This window comes from Vulpes vulpes, chromosome 2 (genome assembly GCF_048418805.1).
Source record: "Vulpes vulpes isolate BD-2025 chromosome 2, VulVul3, whole genome shotgun sequence".
NCBI classification, from domain to species: Eukaryota; Metazoa; Chordata; class Mammalia; order Carnivora; family Canidae; genus Vulpes; species Vulpes vulpes.
This window is the reverse complement of record NC_132781.1, coordinates 16953367-16975345: the sequence shown is the minus strand read 5'-3', so window position 1 is coordinate 16975345 and position 21979 is coordinate 16953367. Positions and strand designations below refer to the sequence as shown.

At 53.7% G+C, this 21979-nt stretch overlaps 1 protein-coding gene across 2 annotated transcripts in view; it reads left to right on the top strand.

The window, feature by feature from the left end:
* Positions 1–211: 211 nt before the first annotated feature.
* CRHR1 (corticotropin releasing hormone receptor 1) overlaps positions 212–21979 on the top strand; it is a 48794-nt gene continuing 27026 nt past the window's right edge. The window contains exons 1-2 of one of the 2 annotated variants that reach the window (XM_025999507.2): positions 212–458; positions 21222–21309. In XM_025999507.2, coding sequence (XP_025855292.1) covers positions 426–458; positions 21222–21309 — 121 coding nt within the window. In that variant the 5' untranslated portion in view covers positions 212–425. The remainder of the gene's footprint in view (positions 459–21221; positions 21310–21979) is intronic. The other variant, XM_072746948.1, reaches the window with a different exon arrangement.

Below are 21979 nucleotides of genomic sequence, written 5' to 3'. Positions count from 1 at the left end.
GGAGGAGGCGAGGGGAGCCAGCCGGGGGCGCGGAGGAGGCGAGGGGAGCCAGCCGGGGGCGCGGCGCGGAGGAGGGACCGGAGGGGAGGGGACAGGCGGCTGGAGAGGGGAGGGGACGCCAGGCGAGGGGGCGGGGAGTCGAGGCGCGGAGCTGCGCGGGCCGAGGGGGGGGCGGCGGGGACGCCAGGCGGTGCCGGCCGGGCTGAGTCAGGAGACGGCGGCGGGACCTGCCCGGGGTCGGCAGCGCGGGAGCCGCGGGAGCCGCGGGGCCGGGCCGGGCACCTCGGCGCCGGGCAGCGACACGGGAGCCCGGCGGCCCAGCCCGCCCCAGCCCGCCCAGCCCGCCCAGCCCGCCGCGGCTGGCCGCCCCCCTGGGATGTCCGAGGGACCCCGGCGTCCGGGACGGTGACCGAGCGAGCCCGACGATGGGACGGCGCCCGCAGCTCCGGCTCGTCAAGGTAAGAGCGAGCCGGTCCTCGCTCGAGCGCGGGCGCCCCCATCCCGGCTGCGGGAGCCATGGGGGTCACCGGGAGGGCTGGGCTCGGGTCCCCTCCCTGGACCTCTGGAGCCGGCGTGGCGGGGGCGGGGAGGACTCCGGAGAAAAAAAGGCATCATTGTGGCGAAGCTGCTGGGATGTTGAGGAGGAAGGGGTCCGCCCACCCGGGCCCCTGGCTGCGTGCGGAGCGTCGCTTTCGGCTGGGGGAGCGAGAACTTGGTTCCACCGCGCCCCTGTCCGCGGTGCAGACCCCGACCTCGGTGCTGGAGCATCTGGAGAGGGGCTGGCTCCCCACGGCCCCAGCACCCCTCGGCGGCTCCCCCGCTGCGCCCGCCCCCGCTCCGTTCCGGGGAGCTCCTTCCTGCCCCTTCCCCTGCTCGGAGAGCGGCGAGTCGCGGAGATGAATGTCCCCGTGTCTCCCAGCCTTTGGTCCGCACCGCGCTCTCCGGGGAGGAGACGGAGCACCGGCGGCGGCCGCGGTTCCTGCGCTGCGGCCGGCGGGCTGCGCCCCGCGCTCGCTGCCCGAGCCCTGCCCGAGCCCTGCCCGAGCCCTGCCCGAGCCCTGCCCTCGCGGGTCCCCGCGCCGCGCCCGCCCCCGCGCCCGCCTCTCCTGTGCCCGGGCCGGCGACGCGATCCCGGCGCCCCGAGTTTAGGAGAAGTCACCGGACCGCACACGCAGTGTTTGCCGGCTGAAGTTCGGGGGCGACCGGAGTGCCCGCGGGCTGCGTCCGCCCGGGCAGGGGGCAGGGCCGGGGGTGTCGTCGGTCCGGCCCGCGGGTGGCTGCAGCCGCCACTCGCAGCGCCGAGCGCGTCCCTAAGCGGCTGGGCTCGCCGGGTGCAGGCGCGTAAGCGGCACCGGAGGGAGAGGCGGGTGGGCCCCGGCACCGCTGCCCGGCGCCCCGGACTGCAGGGTCGCTGCGGACCACCTGGGCTGCAAACACCGACCACCCCGGCTTGACCGGGCTCAGGGCGTTTAAAAGCGATTACGTTGAAAAGAATCGAATGGATTTGGGGGAGGGGTGCGGATTGACTGAATTTCATTTTTCCATCAGTTATTAAACCAACTGTGGGATATACCAGCTCACAGTGGTTTGAGGGAAACCACCAAAATTTTAAAATGTAACAGCTGCCAGTTGGGCAGTGGAGACGTTACCAGTTACGGAGGCTGTCTCCAGCCTCTCTCCCTCCTTCCCCTCCCAAATATTTATCAGAGGTTTTTAAAAACAAAACGGCTGAGGGTTGGTCTGATTGAACCCGTATCCCCTCCTCCACCTGTTAACTGAGGACCAGGGGTGAACCCAGAGACTTATTTTCTGGGTAATCAGGGGACCGGGGAGGGAGGGAGGAAGAAAAACATCGAGGGAGATTGAATAGATGGTATTAAATGGGGAATATTTTCCGGAAGGCTAGTGTGTACCCAACCTTGCTCTGAATTCACTAATCAGACTGAATTGGATCTTTTAAATGGATTCAAAGAATTGAACTATAGGTTTGGGTTTTTTGTTTTTGTGGTTTTTTTTTTTTTAAGATTACATGGTAATAGGTAAATGTTCTTTCTCCGTTCTTTCTTAGAATCCTGTGCCATTCTCTGCTTAGAATCGTCACGTTTTTCTAAAAGAAAAGAAAAAGACTTTTTTTTTTTTTCCTGTTGTTATTTCGTGTGTGTTTCTCCTACTAGATGGTGAGGTGTGTGCCCTTTATGTCTGGCCTAATGAACTCAGTAGGTGTTCAGTAAATACCGAATGAGTAAGAGGCAGTGAATGAATGGGCAGCTAATGCTGGTTTCAATTAAATAATTACTTTTTTCTTCTATTTATTAGCATGTACGAGTTGCTGGGTGTTGTTCTACCTGCTTTGCAAATATTAAGTCACGTAGTCTTCATAACAGCCCTAGGATGTAGGGATTATTACTGAGGCACAGAGAAGCTAAGTAACTTATTCAAGGTCACACAGCCTAGTGAGTAGTGGGACCAGAATTCAAACCCAGGCACTATTGTTCCAACGGTTTGTTTTGTTAGCTTCAATCAGTGAATATTCTAAACCACTTAAATCTCACCCTAGACCTCTGCCAGATGAGAGCTCAGGTAGTTCTGTTAGTTTGAATCTAGGGGAGTTAATCCAACATCAAGCTTGGTCCCCAGCAGGTCAGCCAGCGTTGGGAAAGGACTCACTCTGGGGCCCTTATTGTGAGGCTTGCACTGCCCTGGTTACAGGGGGCTGGGGGGAAAGTGGATGCAGAGAAAGAGACGGTGAAAGACTGTCTCTGCCTCCAGGAGAGAGGGAAATTGAGCACCTCTGGGTCAGCTACCCACCAGCTGCAGCTCCTTGTAGGGAGACCTGAGTGTGGCTCCCAACAGTGGGCTCCAGGTATGAGGGTGGAGAAGGCAAAGCCTAGAGGGATAGAAAGGAGATTGAGTTCTGAAGGCGGCGCTGGTTTTATTATTGCTATTATTGTTCTTATCATAAGAGCAATCTAGCAGTGTCACACAAAGTCTAGAAATCAGAGGGAGCAATTATTACCTCCTTACCCTCCTAACACAGCTGTGCGATCATTTTTGAGATAATCCCTGCAGGCCCTTTCTCAAGTGCAGGTTTGGGCACTCTCGTTACCATTGGGCACATCGTCTTACTGTGTCACGGCCCACGTCTGTCCCATGTGATTCCCGAGCCTCCAGAGGGAGCTTGTCAACACCTGCATGTTGCCTGTGAGTGGATACACTTTGGATCCTATACTGGCGCGCATTTGGACTATTTCAAGTTCTTTTTTGACAGATAACATGGGGCCACTTTTTGAGGGGAGCATTGGCAGGAGGGCAAAAGAGTGAGCCCAGGGTGGGGCCGTGGGCTGCCACAGACCAGGTACAAAGTAGGAGAGTGGAGCTGAAAGCCAGCCGGGGCCCTTCGGATTCTATATAAGTCTCCAGGGGGAGGTCAATCCAGTTTTCAAGGAGGGTACAGACCCGTGGAAAAGCAGGACACTGACCCAGAGCCAGTGAGGATCAGCTCAAGTGGAAAATCCATTTCTCACCCTCTCTGACATTTGCTCCTCAGAGAGCATCAGCAGCCAGCGGGGTTCAGCTGCACAGAAGAAGGAGTTTGGGGGGTCCACCGTGCCCCTGGCAGCACTCCAGGCACCCATGACACATGCCGTGCCCACAATGTGTGCCAAGGACATGGGCCCCGGCCCCAGCCATGGTGTGGCCTGGAAGGAAGGTGTTAGGCACAGGTCCGATTATTTCAGCAGTTTTGGGGGTGGAAGGACCCCCAAAGGGATTTGGAAAACCTGACTTCGGTTTTAACTGTGCCTCCAATCAGCTGTGTGACTTAAGGCAGGTCACCTTCCCTGCCACAGTTTCTCTGTCTGTAAACAGGGGTATTGAATTAGATTCCCTGGTACCTTTCACATCTCTGTGCAAGATCTGTTTCCAAACACTCCTTAGAGCCATGACCTTACACAGGAAGAGTGAGGTGCAGCAGATTCACTTCCCAGCTCTGTTCCTCCCCAGCTGTGGGACCTTGGTACTTGGACTCAGTACCCTGTGTGAGCTTGAGCATCTCCAGCTATGAAATGGAGGCAATACCTACCCGCAAGGCTGAGGTAAGGATGAGAGGGTTCATATGCAGAAAGTACCTGAAATAGCACTTGGCACAAAGTTTGTTTTCAGAAAAAGTTACAAGGTAACTGCTCTTCAGACAAAATGGGATAATGCAGGAAAGCAACTAGGAAGGGCCTTTGGATGCTCAATATATAGCACTTTTGCATCTTTCACTTTTCACAGCACCGAACCTGATAATCCACTGCACGTAGTAGCCATTTCACAAATGTTTGTTGATTGGATGGATGGCATTATTGTTGCTCCTTCCAGTTTACTATTGTATGATCAGAGTGGATCTGTTGCTGGTTCCCACGAGATGCAGATGTCATGTCAAAACCACCGTAGCAGAAGAGCCATCTCAGGGCACCTGGGTGGCTCAGTCGGTTAGGCGTCGGACTCTTGATTTTAGCTCAGGCCCTGGTCTCAGGGACTCCGTGCTGGGCATAGGAGCCTTCTTGAGATTCTCTCTCTCTCTCCCTCTTCCTCTGTCCCTCCCTACCCACCCCTTAAAAAAAAGGTGGGGGGGAATCCCTGGATGGCTCAGCAGTTTGGCGCCTGCCTTTGGCCCAGGGCGCAATCCTGGAGTCCCGGGATCGAGTCCCCACGTCAGGCTCCTGGCATGGAGCCTGCTTCTCCCTCCTCCTGTGTTTCTGCCTCTCTTTCTCTCTCTCATGAATAAATAAATAAATAGATAGATAAATAGATAAATAAATAAATAAATAATTTTTTTAAAAAAAAGGAAGAAGAAGAAAAGAAACAAAGAAAAGCCATGCCTGATGCAGAAAACTGGAACTGCCCCTTAAGCCCACTATTTAAAAATGGAAAGGAGAAAGGCAGGCAGGCAAAGAGCAAGCAACAAACAGCCAACGCAGCACCCCAGTGATTTAGAGGATCCATGGAGGGTAGAGCCTTGGCTCTATCGCCTTTGCTGTGTCTGGAGGACAGCTAGTTGGTAGCTGGGTGACCTGGGGCCTTTCGTGTTTCCTTCTCAGTGCAGAGAGAGGTGGGGTGATCAATCCCAGCTCCGACTCTCCTCTAATCAACCATGGAATCAATGAAAGGATGAGTGAGCCCATTTTGGAGCTAAGGCCAAGTCTCATTTTTAGCTGTAATTTTACATTCAAAGAATGAATTTCTTAATTACAAATGACTCCTGTTTACTTAGATTCTCAGAGTCCCTTGGAACTAACATCACCGAGTCCTTTCTCAGCGCTTGTCTTCAGACTTGCTCTTGGCCAGCCAGCCCTCACTTCTGCCCAATGTGGCGGTCAGCATCTTCTTGCACGGGTTGGAACATCAGATGAAGCAGATGTGGGCTCCAGGCAAGTTAGGTTATCACTCTGAACCTCAGTTTCTTCATCTGCAAAAAGGGAGAAAATAGTACCCACTTTATGAGATTAATCCTAATGATTTCACGAGATGTCAGGTGTGAAATTAAGCACAATTGCACAGTGTCTGGCTTAATAAATAATTAGCTCGAGTAGTCACGTAATAAATCTTACCAAATTTTATCAATCCAAAGAAGACCATCAAAGGAGAGATGAGGGAATGGGAGGTGGAGAAGGGAGTGCTTGGCAATGGAGAATCTCCTCCTGTCCCAGAGTCCTTCTCACAGTCCCTGAGGAGAAGGGATGGAGTCACCGGCTGTCAGCTGAACACAAAGGTCAAAGGACAGAGGGGCCTGTGATTATCCCTCTGAACATCTGACACGTAAAAACATTTGATGATAAAAGTAGAGACTTGTAGGGAGGGTACTACAAAATGATTAACTCACTGATGCAATTATTTCGAAAGCAACTAGCTGGAGTCTATTAAGCATCAGATTATTAACCATTCCTTTCCAGACTCAATGGTATCTGCTTCAGCAAATGAAGAAGGTGAGGCAGTGTAGTGGGGGAAGCCTTGGGGAGCACAGACATAAACTTCCTTTTCTGTGAAATGGCCACGTTGAGATGCATTTCTGGGAGACGGGTCCTGTGTACACAGAACTGCCAACTCAGATGCTCTCGCCAGACGTGTTCTTTGGCCAACCGTCCACGCAGCAGCCATGAAACTGTTTCAGGGACAAATGAAGATATTTGTGAGTACCCTGCCTGCCCTATAAACACAGGCAGTTTCATGATCCCACTCTGGCCCCCCTGGGCCCTCAGGGAGCAGCCCCAGTGAGGTGCTTTGAGGAGGGGTTCTTAGGGTCAATCTGTTTCCAACCTCTAGCCAACCTGACTGGGAGCCAGGGCACCTAGGTCAGAGTCCAGGACAGAAACTGGCCAGACTGGTCCAGCTGCTTCCCTAGCTTTGTTCTAGGCTGTCAGACTGCAATTTGGAGTCTTAAGAGGTAGTGGGGCTATCCTGAGGCACAGTGGGAGACTTAGTTGAACCTTCAGGACCTGGGAGGCGGGGCCTCTGGGACAATGTACTGCTCAGCGTGCCTGGCAGGTACCTGGAGCCCAAGAGCCTGGGTGATGGGCCAGGGTAAGAGATGGCTGCGACATTTCATTTACGGCAGGGACCTCCTCTCCTTTGATCCGTGTTTCCCCAGCCTCCTGGGTAGAGTGTGGGAAGGGTCTGGTCATTTCCAGAGGTGCCAGCCCTGACAGCTAGGGGACCAGACAGAGCAGGGTCCGCAGAGGGATGCAGGGCTGAACTCTGCAGGCTGGAGGAGGAGACTGGGTCCAGGAGGGGTGTGGCTACCCTGGGGGTGGGGGGAGGGAAAGCCCTGGGCTGCCTAAGGTACCATTCTCAGTGGTCCAGGCCCCCTCTCCTGGTCCCCCTCCCCCATCGCACTAACAGAAGCAAAGGCCCTGCAGGCCATGGAGCTGTTCAGGGTGGACAGTTTTATTATATAAGATGGGGGCCTGCAGAGAGGCAGACAGAGACAGAACCTAAAGGTGACGCAGAAGTGGGTATCACTGGCTAAAGTTGGCATAAGAGAGAGAGATCAGGACAGAAAGGCCTAGAGGATGAGAAGAAGGAAGGGAAGCAGAGAGAAAGAGAAGAAAAGAGAGAAAGAGGTGGTAGCAAGATAAAAGACCTGCGGGTCATTTTTGGTCATTCTTGCTTTGTGCTTTTGTACTCCCTACCAGCCCAGAGAATGTGTGCCCCTGCTTCTGAGGCCAGAGATAGCATTTTCCCTCTTCATTTCTTTCTTTCTTTCTTTCTTTCTTTCTTTCTTTCTTTCTTTCTTTCTTCTTTCTTTCTTTTTTTTTTAAGATTTTATTTATTTATTTGAGAGAGAGATTGGGAGAGAGCACGGAGAGTACACCAGCACAAACGGGGGAGAGGGAGAAGCAGGCTCCCTGGAGAGAGCTGGGAGCCTGATATGGGGCTCGATCCCAGAACCCTGGGATCGTGACCTGAGCCAAAGGCAGACGCTTAACCGACTGTGCCACCCAGGTGCCCCATCCCTCTTAATTTCTTATAAGAATCATCACCCCCTGTCCCCAGCCTTCTGCTTGGTGCCTTGGTCAGCTGACCGCAGAGCCCAGGAGAGCAGAGATGCTCTGAGGCTCACTGCGGAGGCCGCTGATGCTTGTGCGCAGAAAGGAGCTCTCCCCTCACCCTCACCAGCCTCCCACTGCCCCCAGGGCTGAGGTCCCCTCCCCAAGTTCAGAAGGAACCGAACCTGCTGCCTTTGTGGTTCTAACTGCCCCTCAGTGTGTAGTCTGTATGTCGGTCTGTCTCTTTCATACACACACACACACACACACACACACACACCCCAGAATTCCAGGGAGTGGGCCACTGTTGCAGCATTTGCAATAGCATGCCCCCACCTGCCACCCCCTCAGATGGTCACTGCCCCATCCTGTCTTCTCTAAGTACAGTTAAGCCAGCAAGGCTGGTGTGTGGCAGCCACCAGCTTGAGGCCAGGGCTGGAGGAGACTCCCAGAGGGGCAGCTGGGCACCCGGGGGCTGGGCTGCGGGCTCACAGCAGGTGGACAGTCTCCATGGTCACTCCCTGGGCCACACATGCCTGGCTCGGAGGCTGAGAGGCTGGCCCTCGGAGGGAGGCCTGTGTCCTGGACTTGGTCTGAGCCCCTGCCCTTCCCCCCTCCTCCTGCCCTTCTCTTCACCCAGCTTCTCTTGGCCAGATATGCCGTGTACCTAGCTGCCTCTGTGCCAGGGCCCACACACACGGCCCTACTAAGTCCTCCTGCCCCATTCTAGAGGTGAAAGAATCAGACACTCCGGGCATCCATCCATCCTCTGGCCCTCCACCCAGTCACACTGTCCTCCTTTCTACCCACTCCTCACCCCCAGAAGACTCCTTTCTAACGGCTACCCTGCCTTTGGCCATGCTGTCGCTCCTTGTGGGGCTGCCCTCCAGTCTCTGCACCAATCCTGTCTGCCATGTCCACCAAAGTCTTCCTGAACTATCCCTACCACCTCTTCCAGGAAGCCCTCCAATCCAAGTGTGTCCCTTACTGGTTGTTTCTGTGCTTGCTGTGTCTCCTCCCCCTTGTGTGAGCCTCTAGCTCATGGTGGGCTCTCAAACAACAGGAGACCCTCTGGTTCTTTGGTGTGACCCCCACCCCCCACAGGAGGCTCAAAACGATTGCTAACCAGACCCCAGACAGACCCCTAGTCGCTCATATCCCCTGAGCCCTTGTTCCTCCCATAGATTCTGGGCTCTGCTAGCGCCAGGAGGAGTCCCTTAAAAACAAAAACAAAGGTCCCCGGCACCTAGGCCAGTGCCCCACGCCGGCCCGGCACACCACAGATGTGGAACTCGGGGGAGGGCACCTCCTGGTTCCTGCTCCCTGCTGCACGTTTGTCTGTGCGCGTGGAGGTGCTATGGCGACAGGAGACACAGAAATGACAAGCTAGACAGATAGTTCCTCTGCCTCTGCGTGTGGATTTATGACTCAATGGCGCATCGAGTGCCACGCTGTCGGCGCCACTTAGGAACATCGAGCGATTCCAGTCCTGCCCTGTGTTCCACCCCCATCCCTGCAGCACTGGGGACATTTGTCTACGTGTGAAAGCCAGGGAAGCATTTGGCTTCTTGAGGGGTTCTGGGCAGGGTTGGTGGGAGACATTGCTGGAGGGAGACTTGGAGCTGGGCTGAGGACAAAGGGGCAAGAACCCTTTCAGAACCTGGGGTCTTCAGACAGCAGGGCGCTGGGCCCCAAGCAGGGGCCGAGGAGGAGGCATGGTGGTGCCTGGGGTTCCCTCTGCAGCGCTGGCCCGGTTCTGCTGGTAACAAGGCAGGAATAACCAGGCAAGACAGAAGGGGGCAGAGGACACCAGAGGATGGGAGTGGGCCTGGGGATCCTGTCTTTCAGTTCACATCCAACCCCCCAGGTCCTTATGTTAGGGGTTGGGGCAACCTCTGGTGTCTCTCTCTCTCTCTCCAGTTTGCTGGGTCCCCATAGCCCTGCCATTAATGCTGCTGCCAGGTTGTGACATGCAGGGCGCAGGTGCCATGGCAGGGCACATGTGCACCCCTGAGAAGCTGAGCACCCCCGAGGAAGGAGCACTGTCGCTAAAGCCAAGGGGGCAGGGGGCCTGGGGCTGGAGCGAGCTTTGCTATGTCCTGGCTTGTCCTGGGCAAGTCACACAGCCTCCCCGGCTTGGTCCTCCTCTGGACCATGAAGGAAAATAAAGGAGGAAATGCTATGTAGTGAGGGGCTCGCCCCCAGTAAAATGCACTGAGTGAGACCTGCTGCTTTTAAGGGGGGGGGGGGGTGCTCCTCTAGCCTCTTGCCTCCCTGGACACTGGCCCCAACCAGGGCGCCTCCTCCATGGGGCCTCCATGATAAGCCAGTTTGCTTTCCTCCAGCTAAGGTAGGCCTTCTCAAACGGGCTGTGGGGAAGGACCCCATGGATTTTTCCAATCCATGGCAGGCTGGCACCTGGCCCCACTGCATGTGATGACTGTGCAGCCTGTACCACACGCCTGCCCTGGAGAGGTGGACAGCGTCTGAATTGGTCTAACCCTGTTCGATGAGATGCATCTATTGACAACATGTGAGGAAGTCTGAGCGAGGACAAGTCACATCAATGTTTCCAAATGCTTACTCCGAGTGACACACGCTTTTCAGCCCAGCACCCAACCCAACTTCCCTTTGCGAACTGCCTAAAACCCTCCTTTGGGGCCGGAATTTATGACCTGGAATCCCTGGTTCACTTTTCTGGGGAGCTGGGCTGCCTGCCATGCTCTGCACCTGTGCGCCTCCTGCCGTCAGGACTCCGGGGACAGAGCGGCTGTCTTCTGGCCGTGGGGGTGGGATGGGGGTGGTGGGGGGCTGGGGGACTGAAGCAGGAGCAGCTCATGGCCAGGAGGATGGAAACATTTGGTTTCCTCGGAGCCCTTGCCCCTGGCAATTCTGTGTGGGCCCCTTCCCCTCCTGCTTCTCACTCACCAACCTGCACTTTGTCACTGATTTCTGGGGAAGACTCCTGACCTTCATGGTCGCTGTGCTGTGGCGAGACGGGGGAAGCCCTTCCTCTGTGGTGGGCTCACCCCAAAGCTCACAGAAGTCAGCCCCACGTTGGTTGTAGCCCTTAGCCCTGGGCTTGCCCAGGATAAGGGAACCTGACTTCTGCATTGCTCCAGGGCCCAACTCTGCCTCCCGCCTCCACGGGTGGTGGCCCAGGGCCCATGCGGCCCTGGAGCCTCGTCTGGGTGAGCCTTGCTCCCTGGTTTTGGGGAAGAGACTGCCACTCGCCCTTCCCTGTGCCGCTAGTTTTCAAGCATTGGCGGCACACCCCCCACTGGGCATCACCAGGACCGCAGTAAGGGGAACAACCTCCCGTCTGCCCAGCTGGCCAGGTGCCATCATTCCCATGGGTCCCCTGCTTTCAGCCCGAGGCCAGGAGGTGAGTGAGTGACTGGTCCAAGGTCCCATGGGGCATTTGCTGGATAGAGGGAGATCAGGGCCTCTTTTTGTCCTGCAGACCTGTCTCCTTTGTTCCCCCATTCTTTCCAGGGTCCCCCTTTCTTCCCCACCTGCTATTCCTCCTGCCAGCTTCCATGATGGGCCGGCAGGTGCATGTTTTCAGATCTGAGAGGAAGCTACGAAACCCTCCAGCACAGGGGTTCCCAGTGTCCGCATGACTGACATTTGGGGCCAGGTCATTCTTCGCTGTGGGGGCTGTCCTGTGTATTTGAGGATGTAGAGCAGCAGCCCTGGCCTCTAGCCACTAAACGCCATTGGCACTCTTCTGGTTGTGGTGACCAAGAATGTCTCCAGACATGTTTCATGGGAGACAAGATTGCCCCCTGTTGAGAACCACTGAGCTAGTTCAGCTACCCCCTCAGTTCTGGTGGCCCTGCAGAATCACCTGGAGAGCATTAAAACCTAGACTTCTGAGTTTCCCCTCAGGCCTGCTGCACCTGAATCTCAAGGATGAAGCCTGAGAAATAGAAATTTCTATCTCCCAGATGCCAAGGACTGTCTGGAAACTTCTGATTTCATCTAATTCACTTATTTTGCAGGCAAAGAAACAGGGTCATTGTCTATCTTACGGACGATAGTATGGTTGTTCCTAATCTCTGCCCTAAATTACCCTGCTCAGTGGGGTTTGGTGGTCCAGAAGCCCCTTTAAACCAATACCTCCTGGTCTGGAAGGCAGTTGCTTCTCCAGAAAAAAACAGCCTCAAAACCTTTAGCAGTTTTCTAATAGAACCTGATTTCCACAGTCAGATGATTTCACTCTGCCTTCCTGGCCCTCTTCACATCCCCTTTAAAATGTAGCTTCTTAAAGGACATCCCTTTTCTGCTGACACTGAAATCCTCCTCAATTCACACTTGTCAGGGAGCGGCTAAGCCGAGGGCCCAGCTGATAGTGACACCTGCGTAGCTGGTGTCTTCGCACCCTGTCCCCACCACCTCGGCTCTATCTCCCAGAGTAGCAGATGCCTCTCCCACGCCCTCAGGAATGGTTTCCCAGTGTCTGGGAGCCACTCACAGCTCCCAGGAGCAAGGGGCTGGATCAGAGTCCTGGCCTGGTTCCACTTGTCTCCAAGAACCAAACTCAATCCTTCCTGAATTCCCTAAGAGTATCCGACCCGTGTCTACCTGCCCTCCCCTACCACCAATTCCCACTGCCAGCTCTTGGGGAGCCAGGCTGTAGCCCAGAGCTAGAGATCAGAAGCAAAGGAAACCTGTACCTCCTCTTCTGGGGGATCCATGCTGAGGGATGGGGAGCAGGAAGGGAGGCAGGACAAGTAGGGCGGGCAGGGAAACAGGCTGTCCCACCCTGGGCCACCATCCCAGCCCTGGAACACAGCTCCCATCCCAGGCTCTCCAGTTATGGAGCAGTAAGTGACCCTGAACAGGTTACCATCTGTGTATGCCTCAGTTTGTTATCTGTGCAATGGGAAGAGAGTAAAGTCTCCAACTTCTTGGGGTCGAGCAGGAATTGATGTGAAAAATCAGAGTCTGGCACTGTGCAAGCCTTCAGCAAAAGCTGGAATTTAGAGGAAGGAAGGAAGGAAAGGAGGGAGGGAGGAAGGAAGGAGGAGGGAGGGAGGAAGAGCTGGAGAGGCTAAGAGCAGTGGAGAGAGGAAGGTGGGTGGGAGGGAGGCAGGGAGGCTGGAAGGCACGAGCTAGGGGAAGATACTAATGAGTGAATCTGAGGGGGAGCCCTACAAAGAGGGGGAGAGAAAGAATGCGTGAGAAGCAGAAAAGGCGAGCAGACCAGGCTGGAAGGTCAGCAGAACTTGGGGCACGGTGCCCAGCAAATCCCCAGGGAGAGGCACATTCCACTTTCACAGGTGGCTGCTGTGCCCTGGGGACGGAGTGGTGCTGGATAGTGGGTGCACATGCCCCGGGTGGGCAGGGGATCCGTCCAGGAGTGCTTCTGGAGAGAAAGGCCCAGTCAGGAAGGAAGCCACTTGCACAAAATCGAATGAGAGTTCTCATTGCCATCTGTCAACTGCTTACTCTGTGTTCTGCCCCATGCTGTTTTATTTTAGTTTTATTATTATTATTTTTTACTTTGACTTTAGTTTATTTATATTCAATTAATTCACATATAATGTATTATTGGTTTCAGAGGTAAAGGACAGCCAGTGCTCATGACATCACGTGCCCATGCTGTTTTAAATGTACCATATTGTTGATTCTCTTCAAGAGTTTTGTAGTGTAACTTTCCTCCCTATTAGCCCCATTTACAGATGGGGAGACTGAGGCTCAGAGAAGTTAAGTCCCCCAAAGTCACACAAGTAGGAAGGGGCTGATCAAAGATCCCCATGTGGATTTCTCTGGCCCTAGAGGTCTGATTTCTACTCTCCTGTACATTCTGCAGACAGAGCGTTTTCAGACCTGGAAAGGCATGTACGGAACACACTGCCCTTTTCATTTTAAAGATGAGGAACCTGAGGCAGGAAAGGGGGCAAGTGAGTGACTTGTCCGCAGAGTGAGTTTGCCAGACTCAGGATAAGATCTCAGCACCACATTTCCCACCGCCAGATGCTTTTTCCCTTCAGCACACCCCTCTAAGGAACTAGGAACCCCTCCAAGAGAGAGCAGAGAGCCTGGCGGCTGGAAGAAAAGAGATGCAGGAAAATGGGGAATAGGTGTCCTGGTGGGAATGACAAAGGGACTCTATGGTCAAAGGAGGCAGAGTAGAAATCCACCTGTTGTTTCTTTCATTCAGCCAATCATTTATTCATTCGGGTATAGTGAAGCCTACTCTGCGCGAGGCCCCACTGAGGGTCCAAAGGCAGCTGAACACAAACCCTGCCCTCAGGGAGCTTAGAATTCAATGGAAGGTGTATCTGGGGTCCTGGGAGCAGTCGGTGTAAATCCAGAGCTGCGGTCTTGCAGGGGTGGGTGAAGCAGGCCCCCACTGCTTTCGGCAGTGCCAAGGGGACTCATTAGGGGAGCAGAGGAGTGACATAGCAGGGAGAAGGGGTGGAAGGGAGGAACCCCCCGGGTGAGCCCCCCTTCCAGATCTGTAGGCAGAAGATTTTCCTTTCCATTTTTTCCTCTCTGCACAACAGCAATTTAAGTTAATTAAATGTAACAATAAATTATTTCTCATCTGCCGAGAATAATCTTTCACTGCACACCCACTTTGGGGGAAAGCACAGGCTCTTTGCCTTGAGGTGGGGACAGGCTGTGGCTGTCCTAGAAAGAGGCTGTCAGTGGAGGACCTGGTCTGGGCAGGATGGGGAAGTGAGGCCGCTCAGGGGGCAAAGGCCTTGGGCAGTCAAGAGGGCAGAGAAAATGTGCACAGCATCGCTGTCCTTTGTTCCAAGTCTACTTTCACCCTGGCTAGTCTTCAGGGCGCCTCCGCATGGATCAGAAAACTCACCCTGGAGGGTGTCAGTTCTGCTGGGGTGCAGCCTGCCATCCTAGCCCCCAGTGACCCCCTGCTTGGCATCCCCGTGCCCCACGACTGCACTTGGGCCCTGCCTCTCCCCCGCACCATCATTCTGTATCTATAGATGTATGTGCTGTAAGCACAGACAGGTTTCTGAAGAGTTGACTGGGTATATGTTTATTTCTACAACCAGATCCTAGGATTTTTTTTTACAGATTTATTTATTTATATGAGAGAGAGAGAGCATGTGTGAGTGGGGGGAGGGGGAGAGGGAGAGAATTGCAAGCTGACTCACTGCTGAGTACAGAGCCTAACTCAAGGCTCAATCTTATGACCCTAAGAGCATGATCTGAGCCAAAATCATGACTTGGGAGCTCAACCAACTGAGCTATCCAGGCACCCCCAGATCTTAATTTTTAAATGCAACAGGGGAATCAGCTTTTAAAGAAATCCTGATTTACGACCTGTCCTCTTTTTCACATTTAGATTTTCTTCTCTTGGCTTTGCTCAAAACAGGCTATGCCTTGCAAACCGTATATCTGATATGGGGTTAATATCTAAAATATATAAGAAATGTATACAACCCAATAGCAAAAAAACCAAATAACCCAATTAACAATTGACAAAGAAACTGAATAGGCATTTTTCCAAAGAAGATATTCAAATGGCCAACAGGTACATCAAAAAGAAACTCACTCATCATTAGGGAATTGCAAATCAAAATCACAATGAAATATCACCTGTTAGAATGACTAGTATCAAAAAGACAAGAAAGGGGCGCCTGGGTGGCTCAGTTAGTTAAGCATTCAACTCTTGATCTCAGCTCAGGTCTTGATCTCAGGGCTGTAAATTCAAGCCTTGCATTGGGCTACACGCTGGGCATGGAGCCTACTTAAAAACAACAACAATAAAACTCCAAAAGACAAGAAATAGCAAGTGACAGGCTGTGAAGAGAAGGGAATCCCTGTGCACTGTTGATGGGAATGTACTTTGGTGCTGCAAGCATGGAAAACAGTATGGAGGTTCCTCAGATAATTAAACCTAGAACTTTTGTATGAGCCAGCAATTCTACTTTCTGGGTATATGTCTAAAGGAAATGAGATCACTATCTCGAAGAGATATGTGCACCCCAGTTTCATGGCAGCATCATATACAAGACATAGAAACAGCTCAAGTGTCCATTGAATAAAGGAATAAAGAAAGGCATTATTATAGATGATAGATGGTAGATAGATAGATGATAGATAGACACTGCAGGAACCCTGCTCTAGTTCAATTCTCTCGGTAATCAAAAAAGGCTCTGAGGCCCAGAGTGACCGAGTTGTGATTGTGACCCCATGGACATGTGCGGAGAACTTTAAATTTCAGAAGTCATCTCTCTCTGTGTTTTCCCTAAGTGGCCCGCATCCCTGCGAAGCAGATAAGCTCATCACCCAGAGGGCCCAGGTGACTCACCCAAAGTCACAAAAGCAATGGCAGGACTGGACTCAGAACTCAGCAGAAGCAGGAGGGATCTCGCTGAGGGCTCACGCTGGAATGTGGCTGTGGCTCTATCCCTGGCCCCTGTGAGAGGTCTTCCTGGGGCCTTGGGGGGTTCTCCCAAACCCAGCGTCAGAGGTAGTCATGCCAGGGGAGGGAAGGCAGGCCCTTCTTCTCCTTGCTCATCATGAATTTTCAGGGGGTCGGGGCAGCCGCCGTTGCCTCCAAGCCACCCCTCTTCTCCCTCCGGTGGCCCTTCAAGAACCTCCCTAAAAGGTTAATTACCCAATCATCCCATCAAAGGAAATTGCACTTTTGTGCCTTAAGGAGCGGCCTGAGCTTCAGCAGCATAGTTATTTATGGCCTCTAATAAGCATTTTCTGGGTGTGATTAACCTTTATGCCAGAGTCACACTGGGAATGGGGATGGCAGCTTCAATTCCAGCCACCGCGCTGGCCTGGGGGGGTGGGGATGGGCAGCAGCTGTCAGATCCTGAACCCCCCCCTGCCCCCGCCTCCCTCTCCGATGGCCCTGCACCCTTCCCTCTCTCTGCTCATCCCTTCTTTCCATGCCCTGCCCTGATCAGGGCCATCCCCTTCCTCCAGCTTCCATCCACTTTGAAGTCAGATGCCCGGTTGCCTGTCCCCTGGCTCCTTGTCCCCACCCAGATGCTGAAAACAGCTTTGTGACCTTGGGCACCTCAACTACACCCCCTGTAAAATAGGAAAGGTGAGACCTGCCTCATTGGCTTTCCACAGAGCAGTGTCTCTCCCTGTCAGGGACCCACTGGGCCCTCAGACAGTCATTTTCTGTGATGCTGGAATCGAGCAGCAGCACACTCTCGGCCTCTTCAGAGTTAATGTTCAAGGTTTGGCTCTTGGCTGAGTGGAGGGATTTGTCACTGAGGTACAGGTTTTCGTTTGGGCCTTGGGGCTGCTGGGCTAGTGACACGAATGAGGCGTCACCTAGTGAGTGAGACTAGCGCTTGGCCAGCTTCAGATTCCTAGGGCCATTTTGGTTTTCTCTACCATGTGTTGGGAAATGGTAAACCTCACAATGTCCTGAAAGCTTGGTTTGCCAGAAATGGCTCTGAAAGGGGAACCCTCAGCCAGAGTTAATGACCGAGGGGAGAAGCCAGCCAAGTGGCCCAAGGAAGTGGTGGTTCCTCCAGGCCTAAACCACTTTAGGTTAGGTTTGCTGTGAGAGAGGATGACATGTCAGATATGGTGGAGGCCTGGGCCTCTGATGTGACCCCATCCACCCATCCATCCATCAAGCCTCCCTGAGCCTTGGGGGATGCCCTCCCAGGAGAATGGCTGTCATTACACACGACACACTGCATTTCATCACAGGCTTTCACACCTTCTCATGGGTTTATGGACCCCTGATTAAAAACTCTCAGCCTTAGAAGGAAGCAAACAATATTCTGGAAAGTCTGGAGGCCTGTTCCCACAATGCAGTAGTCACCTGTTGATGGGGCTAGAAATCTGGTGAATGTGGAAGAAGAGATCAGTGTGCAGTGGGGGGAAATATATAGGAAAGTCTCGACTTTTCCTGGAAGTGTGATTCAGAATAAGCCAGCAGCCTTTACAAATCCTTCTGCAGAGCAAGAGGTGGCACAGGCACTGACTGGTTCAATACAGAGCCGACCTTTCCTGAGAGGAGAGGTTGGTTTGGGAATTTTAAGAAGCATTTTTCTTTGCACAATGCACACCCTGTTGGTAGACAGTGACTTTGTGAACCGTTACATCCAAGATGCAAGGGTCAGGGTTCCAGGCAGCCAGCCGAGGACAGGCTTGCTCTTTGCCCTTTGCATGGCTCTTGGCCTGGTTTCATGATGAATCTAGAGTTGCTGTGCTGCTCTGCGCATCCTAGGACATTAAGGTGGGAAGCTAAGATCTTCTGGCCTGTGTATTTGTCATGAGTCAGAACTGAGGGGAGTTAGTGCTGATTTCATGCTCTGTTTGTGAGCATTGTGAGCATCGGGGTCCAGTGCCACGTGCAGGGGGGCATGAGTACATTGATGAGGTGACTGAGTTGCTTTGCTTTGGAGTGCTGGGGAAGGTGCTGCCAAGGGGAGGGCTCTGGAACTGGCTTTTGAGGACTATAGTGCTTACCAGGTGAGCTGGTGGGCCAGGAGGCAGGTTTGGGGGGCGCAGAGAAATGCAAGGACAAAGGTGTGTGGACACCAGCAGGGTCCAGCAGCTGGGCATTGATAAGCAATTCAATGTGAGTAGAACAAGGTGTTTCAAGGGGGATTTGAAAGACCAGGCACAAAGCACGGTTTCAGGATTAGAAGGATAATGGTGGAATGTCAGGCATCGGGGCTAATAGTGTCAAAGATGGTGTTTCCAGTTTCTCTAATTGGCCTGGCTCTGGGAGCCCCACTCCCATTCTCTGCATGTCTGTGTGTCGGGAGATGGCAGAGGCAGCGGTGGGGTGACAGGCTGGAGGCAGGGATTCCTAGCCTCCTTCTAGAAAGGGCCTGCTCTGGCCATCCCAGCAGAGTGGGTCCCTCCCTGGGCACAGCACAGAGCTCTGTGCCGAGCTGAGCAGTGCAGGTTTGTTGGTGAGGACACTACTATTTGCTTATCTAGCAAGAGCTGCTGGCTGGTCTAGGGGCTTCCTCCTCTCTCTCCTGCGTGCTCATTTGGAAAATGAGAGTAAAGAAGAGTAAAGATGGTTCTCCGTCTCTCTGGGGACTGTGAAGTTTAATTAGTGATTAATAAAGTGTTGGAAGTTCCTTGGGGCCAGAGGGATGAATGGGTTTGTTCTAATCACTTCCAAGTCCTAGGAGCGAGTAAGCTGAGTGTCCCGAGTACTGGGCAAAGAGTGGGGGTGCAGGGCTGGGGATGTGCTTCTTAGACTGGAGTTTGGCCCAGTTAAGAGCAGAAAGAACTCCTAGGATGTGACAGGAGTGTGTCAGCAAGGGGATAGAATAAACAGAGCCCACTAAGGACTCAGGCACGTGCTGAGGGGACATGTGGGTGAATCATTAGGGTTGGAGGGGTGCTTCCTGTTGGAGGTTGGGGGCAGGACAGACTCTAACCAGAGTGGGGAGCATTTGATTCCACCTTCGAGTGGAAGATGGGAGAGAGGGGAGTAGAGCCTGCCTCTGTCATGAGACAGGAGTGGAAGGGGCAGCTACTGGGAAAGGTGGGTGGCACTACTGGGGAGGGGGGCAAGGTAGGAGAGGATATTCTTGGCAGGTGCGCAAGGAAAGCTCACCTCTGGGAAAAGGCAGGTCAGGTTGCTTCTAAGGACTGGGGGAAGGTCCCTGAGGTCCAGAAAGGGTGAGTGGGGAGGAGTCCAAGTGAAGTGGGACATACAGACATCGGGAGGGGCGGGATGGGGGTGTCCAGCTTAGGGAGAGCAAGGCAGGGCAGGGACTAGTGTGAGGTGAGTGAGGCATTCTTCTCAAGTGCAAATTTTAAGGGTGTCCCAAATCTCATAATGAAGATAAACAATATTTTAGTGTTATTACTGATTTTTCCTTTTACCCCAAGCTCCAATATGCCCAGCACTCTTATAGAACCTTTTAAAAAAAAGTTTTTGATATTTTGTTCATATCAAGGATTTTTTTTTGCACTAATTTAGAGTTTCAAAAAATACTACATTAAAATATTATATGTCTTTTGGCAGCCCTTTAAATTGTGGACCCAAGATGAGCACCTTGCTTTCCTCACCCTAGTCCCAGAGAGCTGTGCATGAAAGTTATGTGCTGCTAGAGCTGGCCACCACCCTGGCTCTAGTCTAAGATAGAGACCTGCTCTCCATAGGGCAAGCCCCTACTTCTCTCCCCATCCTAGTTCCTGACTGGGAAGTGGCTAAGACAGCTTCTAGATCTGCCTGTCTGTTCCTGAAGTTCTGGAGTGATTTTTGAAGATTGAATGGAAATGGGCTGGGGCTGAGATACCTTTGCCAGGGGTGTCCAGGAGAGGGTCCCAGGGAGGAGACCCCAGGAAGAAAGAGCAGGGAGCAGGGGTGGTGATGCTGGAGAGCAACCTCCTGTGAGGTTCACTGTCCGGAGCCTGTTCAGGCGGACAGAGCTCCGCTAGTCATCAGCACCCACGTCCCAACAAATGGAAGTAGGGGCTGGTTACGATGCCCTCTCCATACCCCAGCCCACCATGTGTTTCTTGTCCCCTTGAAAACCAGATTCCAGGGGAAACACACGTGCCTTGCCTCCAACCTCTGACTAAATAAAAGTCACCAAGTTCAAATCAATCATGACCTATTGAGTGCTGGTGGTAGACCTGAAACACAAAGCAATTCGTTGACATAGTCAGCAAATTTGAGCACGGCGAACAAAACAAAATCCCTGTCCTTGTGGAGATGCTGTGCGACTCGCAAAGGAGTTCTACAAACACTGTACCTTGGAACCTGAGAGGGAGGACCATCGGCACATAAAGAAACAGGCCTAGAGAGGCCAAGTAACCTGCCCCTGGCACCACAGTGAAACCAGGGCTGGATGCCAGGTCTCTTTTGACTCTAAATCTGTAAGGGGGGGGGTGGTGACCTCAAGGGAGGAGGACGCAATGATTATGTGAGGGTGTCAGTAGAAGGGGCGGCCCTCCAGGTGTGGGCCCCATGGCACGCTCCTCCCATGTGGGCTGAAATTCTGGAGTCAGAGTGACATGGAGCCCCCCCCCACACCCTGGGAGGGGAAGAGGAAGTTCTCCCTGGAGTCAGCCAGGCATCTGTCCAGACATGTCTACACCTTCACCTCTGTGGGCCTCCGTTTCTCATCTGCAAACTGGGCAGCCACAGCAGCCCCAGGGAGGGAGAATTAAGTGCCATGGCAGGTGTAGAAGGGCGTGGTGAAGGGTGAGGCACAGTCTGCAGTGACTGGTAATTAGCTGGGTGGGGATGAGGGCCCTCCGACGAGCACCTGCAGCTCTGGAGGGAGGCCAGCAGATGCGCCATCGAAGGGCATCGAAGCCCATGAGTGCTCCGAGGGTAGGTGGAAGGGCGGGTGTGTGTGCACGTGAGTTCATATGTGTCTGTGTGTATGTGTGTGCATTTGTGCGTGTGTGCGTGTGTACCTGTTGGGACACAGTTGGGCCATCCTTGGGATCCCATGGGGATGGAGGTAGCTTCCTCAGGCTTGATGAAGGCCCCAGCCCTCAGAGAAAAGGTTCCCCACTGTCCTGGGAACCTGGGTTCCTGCTGTTGTTACTGCCTCCCTTCCAAGCCCTTCTAGAGCTCCGCAGCTCCGGACCTTCCAGACACAGAGGACATGAGAGGAGGGGGCGGGGGAGGCCAGGGTGGGCTGGGCTGGCTGGGAGGAGACAGGTATGAGGGGGTAGTGAGGGGAAGCAGGAAGCTCACGGAGGCACAGTCTAACTGCTTCCCTCACCTCTCTGCGCCCACAGGCTCTCCTCCTCCTGGGGCTGAACCCCATCTCCGCCTCCTTCCAGGACCAGCACTGCGAGAGCCTGTCCCTGGCCAGCAACGTCTCTGGTGAGTCCCCCTCCCCCAGTGGTGCAAGATTCCAGGTCTCCAGAGCCGCCCCTGTCCCCAGACCCCAGGTCTCCCAGGGCCTGCACACAGAACTGGGCCCCAAGGCAGGAATCGCAGAGATTTCCTCTTTAGAGCTCCCCTCTCACCCCCAGAAATCCATCACCTCCCCACAGAGGACTGTGCTCAGGAGGATCCTGAAGTTGGTGGAAGTGTGGTGGAAAAGAGAGCTGCCATTAGGTCACAGCATCTGCCACAGGCACAGGAGGGGCGGGTGGCAAGTGTGCCACGTTGTTATCTTGCCGGCTGTGGGGTGGGCAACAGGGGCAGTGCCCCCAGCCCTTGCTGTGGGAACCCACAGAGCAGAGGGCTGGGCTGTGACTCAGGCCCCCAGCTGCTGTGCTCTGCTGCCAGAAATGCCCAAAGCACAGTGTTGCTGGGTGCGACCTACACGGCAGGCACTGGTGGAAGTATTTGAGATATATTAGCTCCAATTTTCATTTACACCTAAGGAAACTGAGGCAAAGAAAAAAACCAGTAAGTCCCAGGGCCAAGATTTGAGCCTGGGCAGCCTGGCTTCCAGATACATTTTTTAACACCGTGCTCTACACCTCCTCAATAGAAAATACTGCATAACTACAAATATTACTAATAGCTCGTATAGGCACACCAT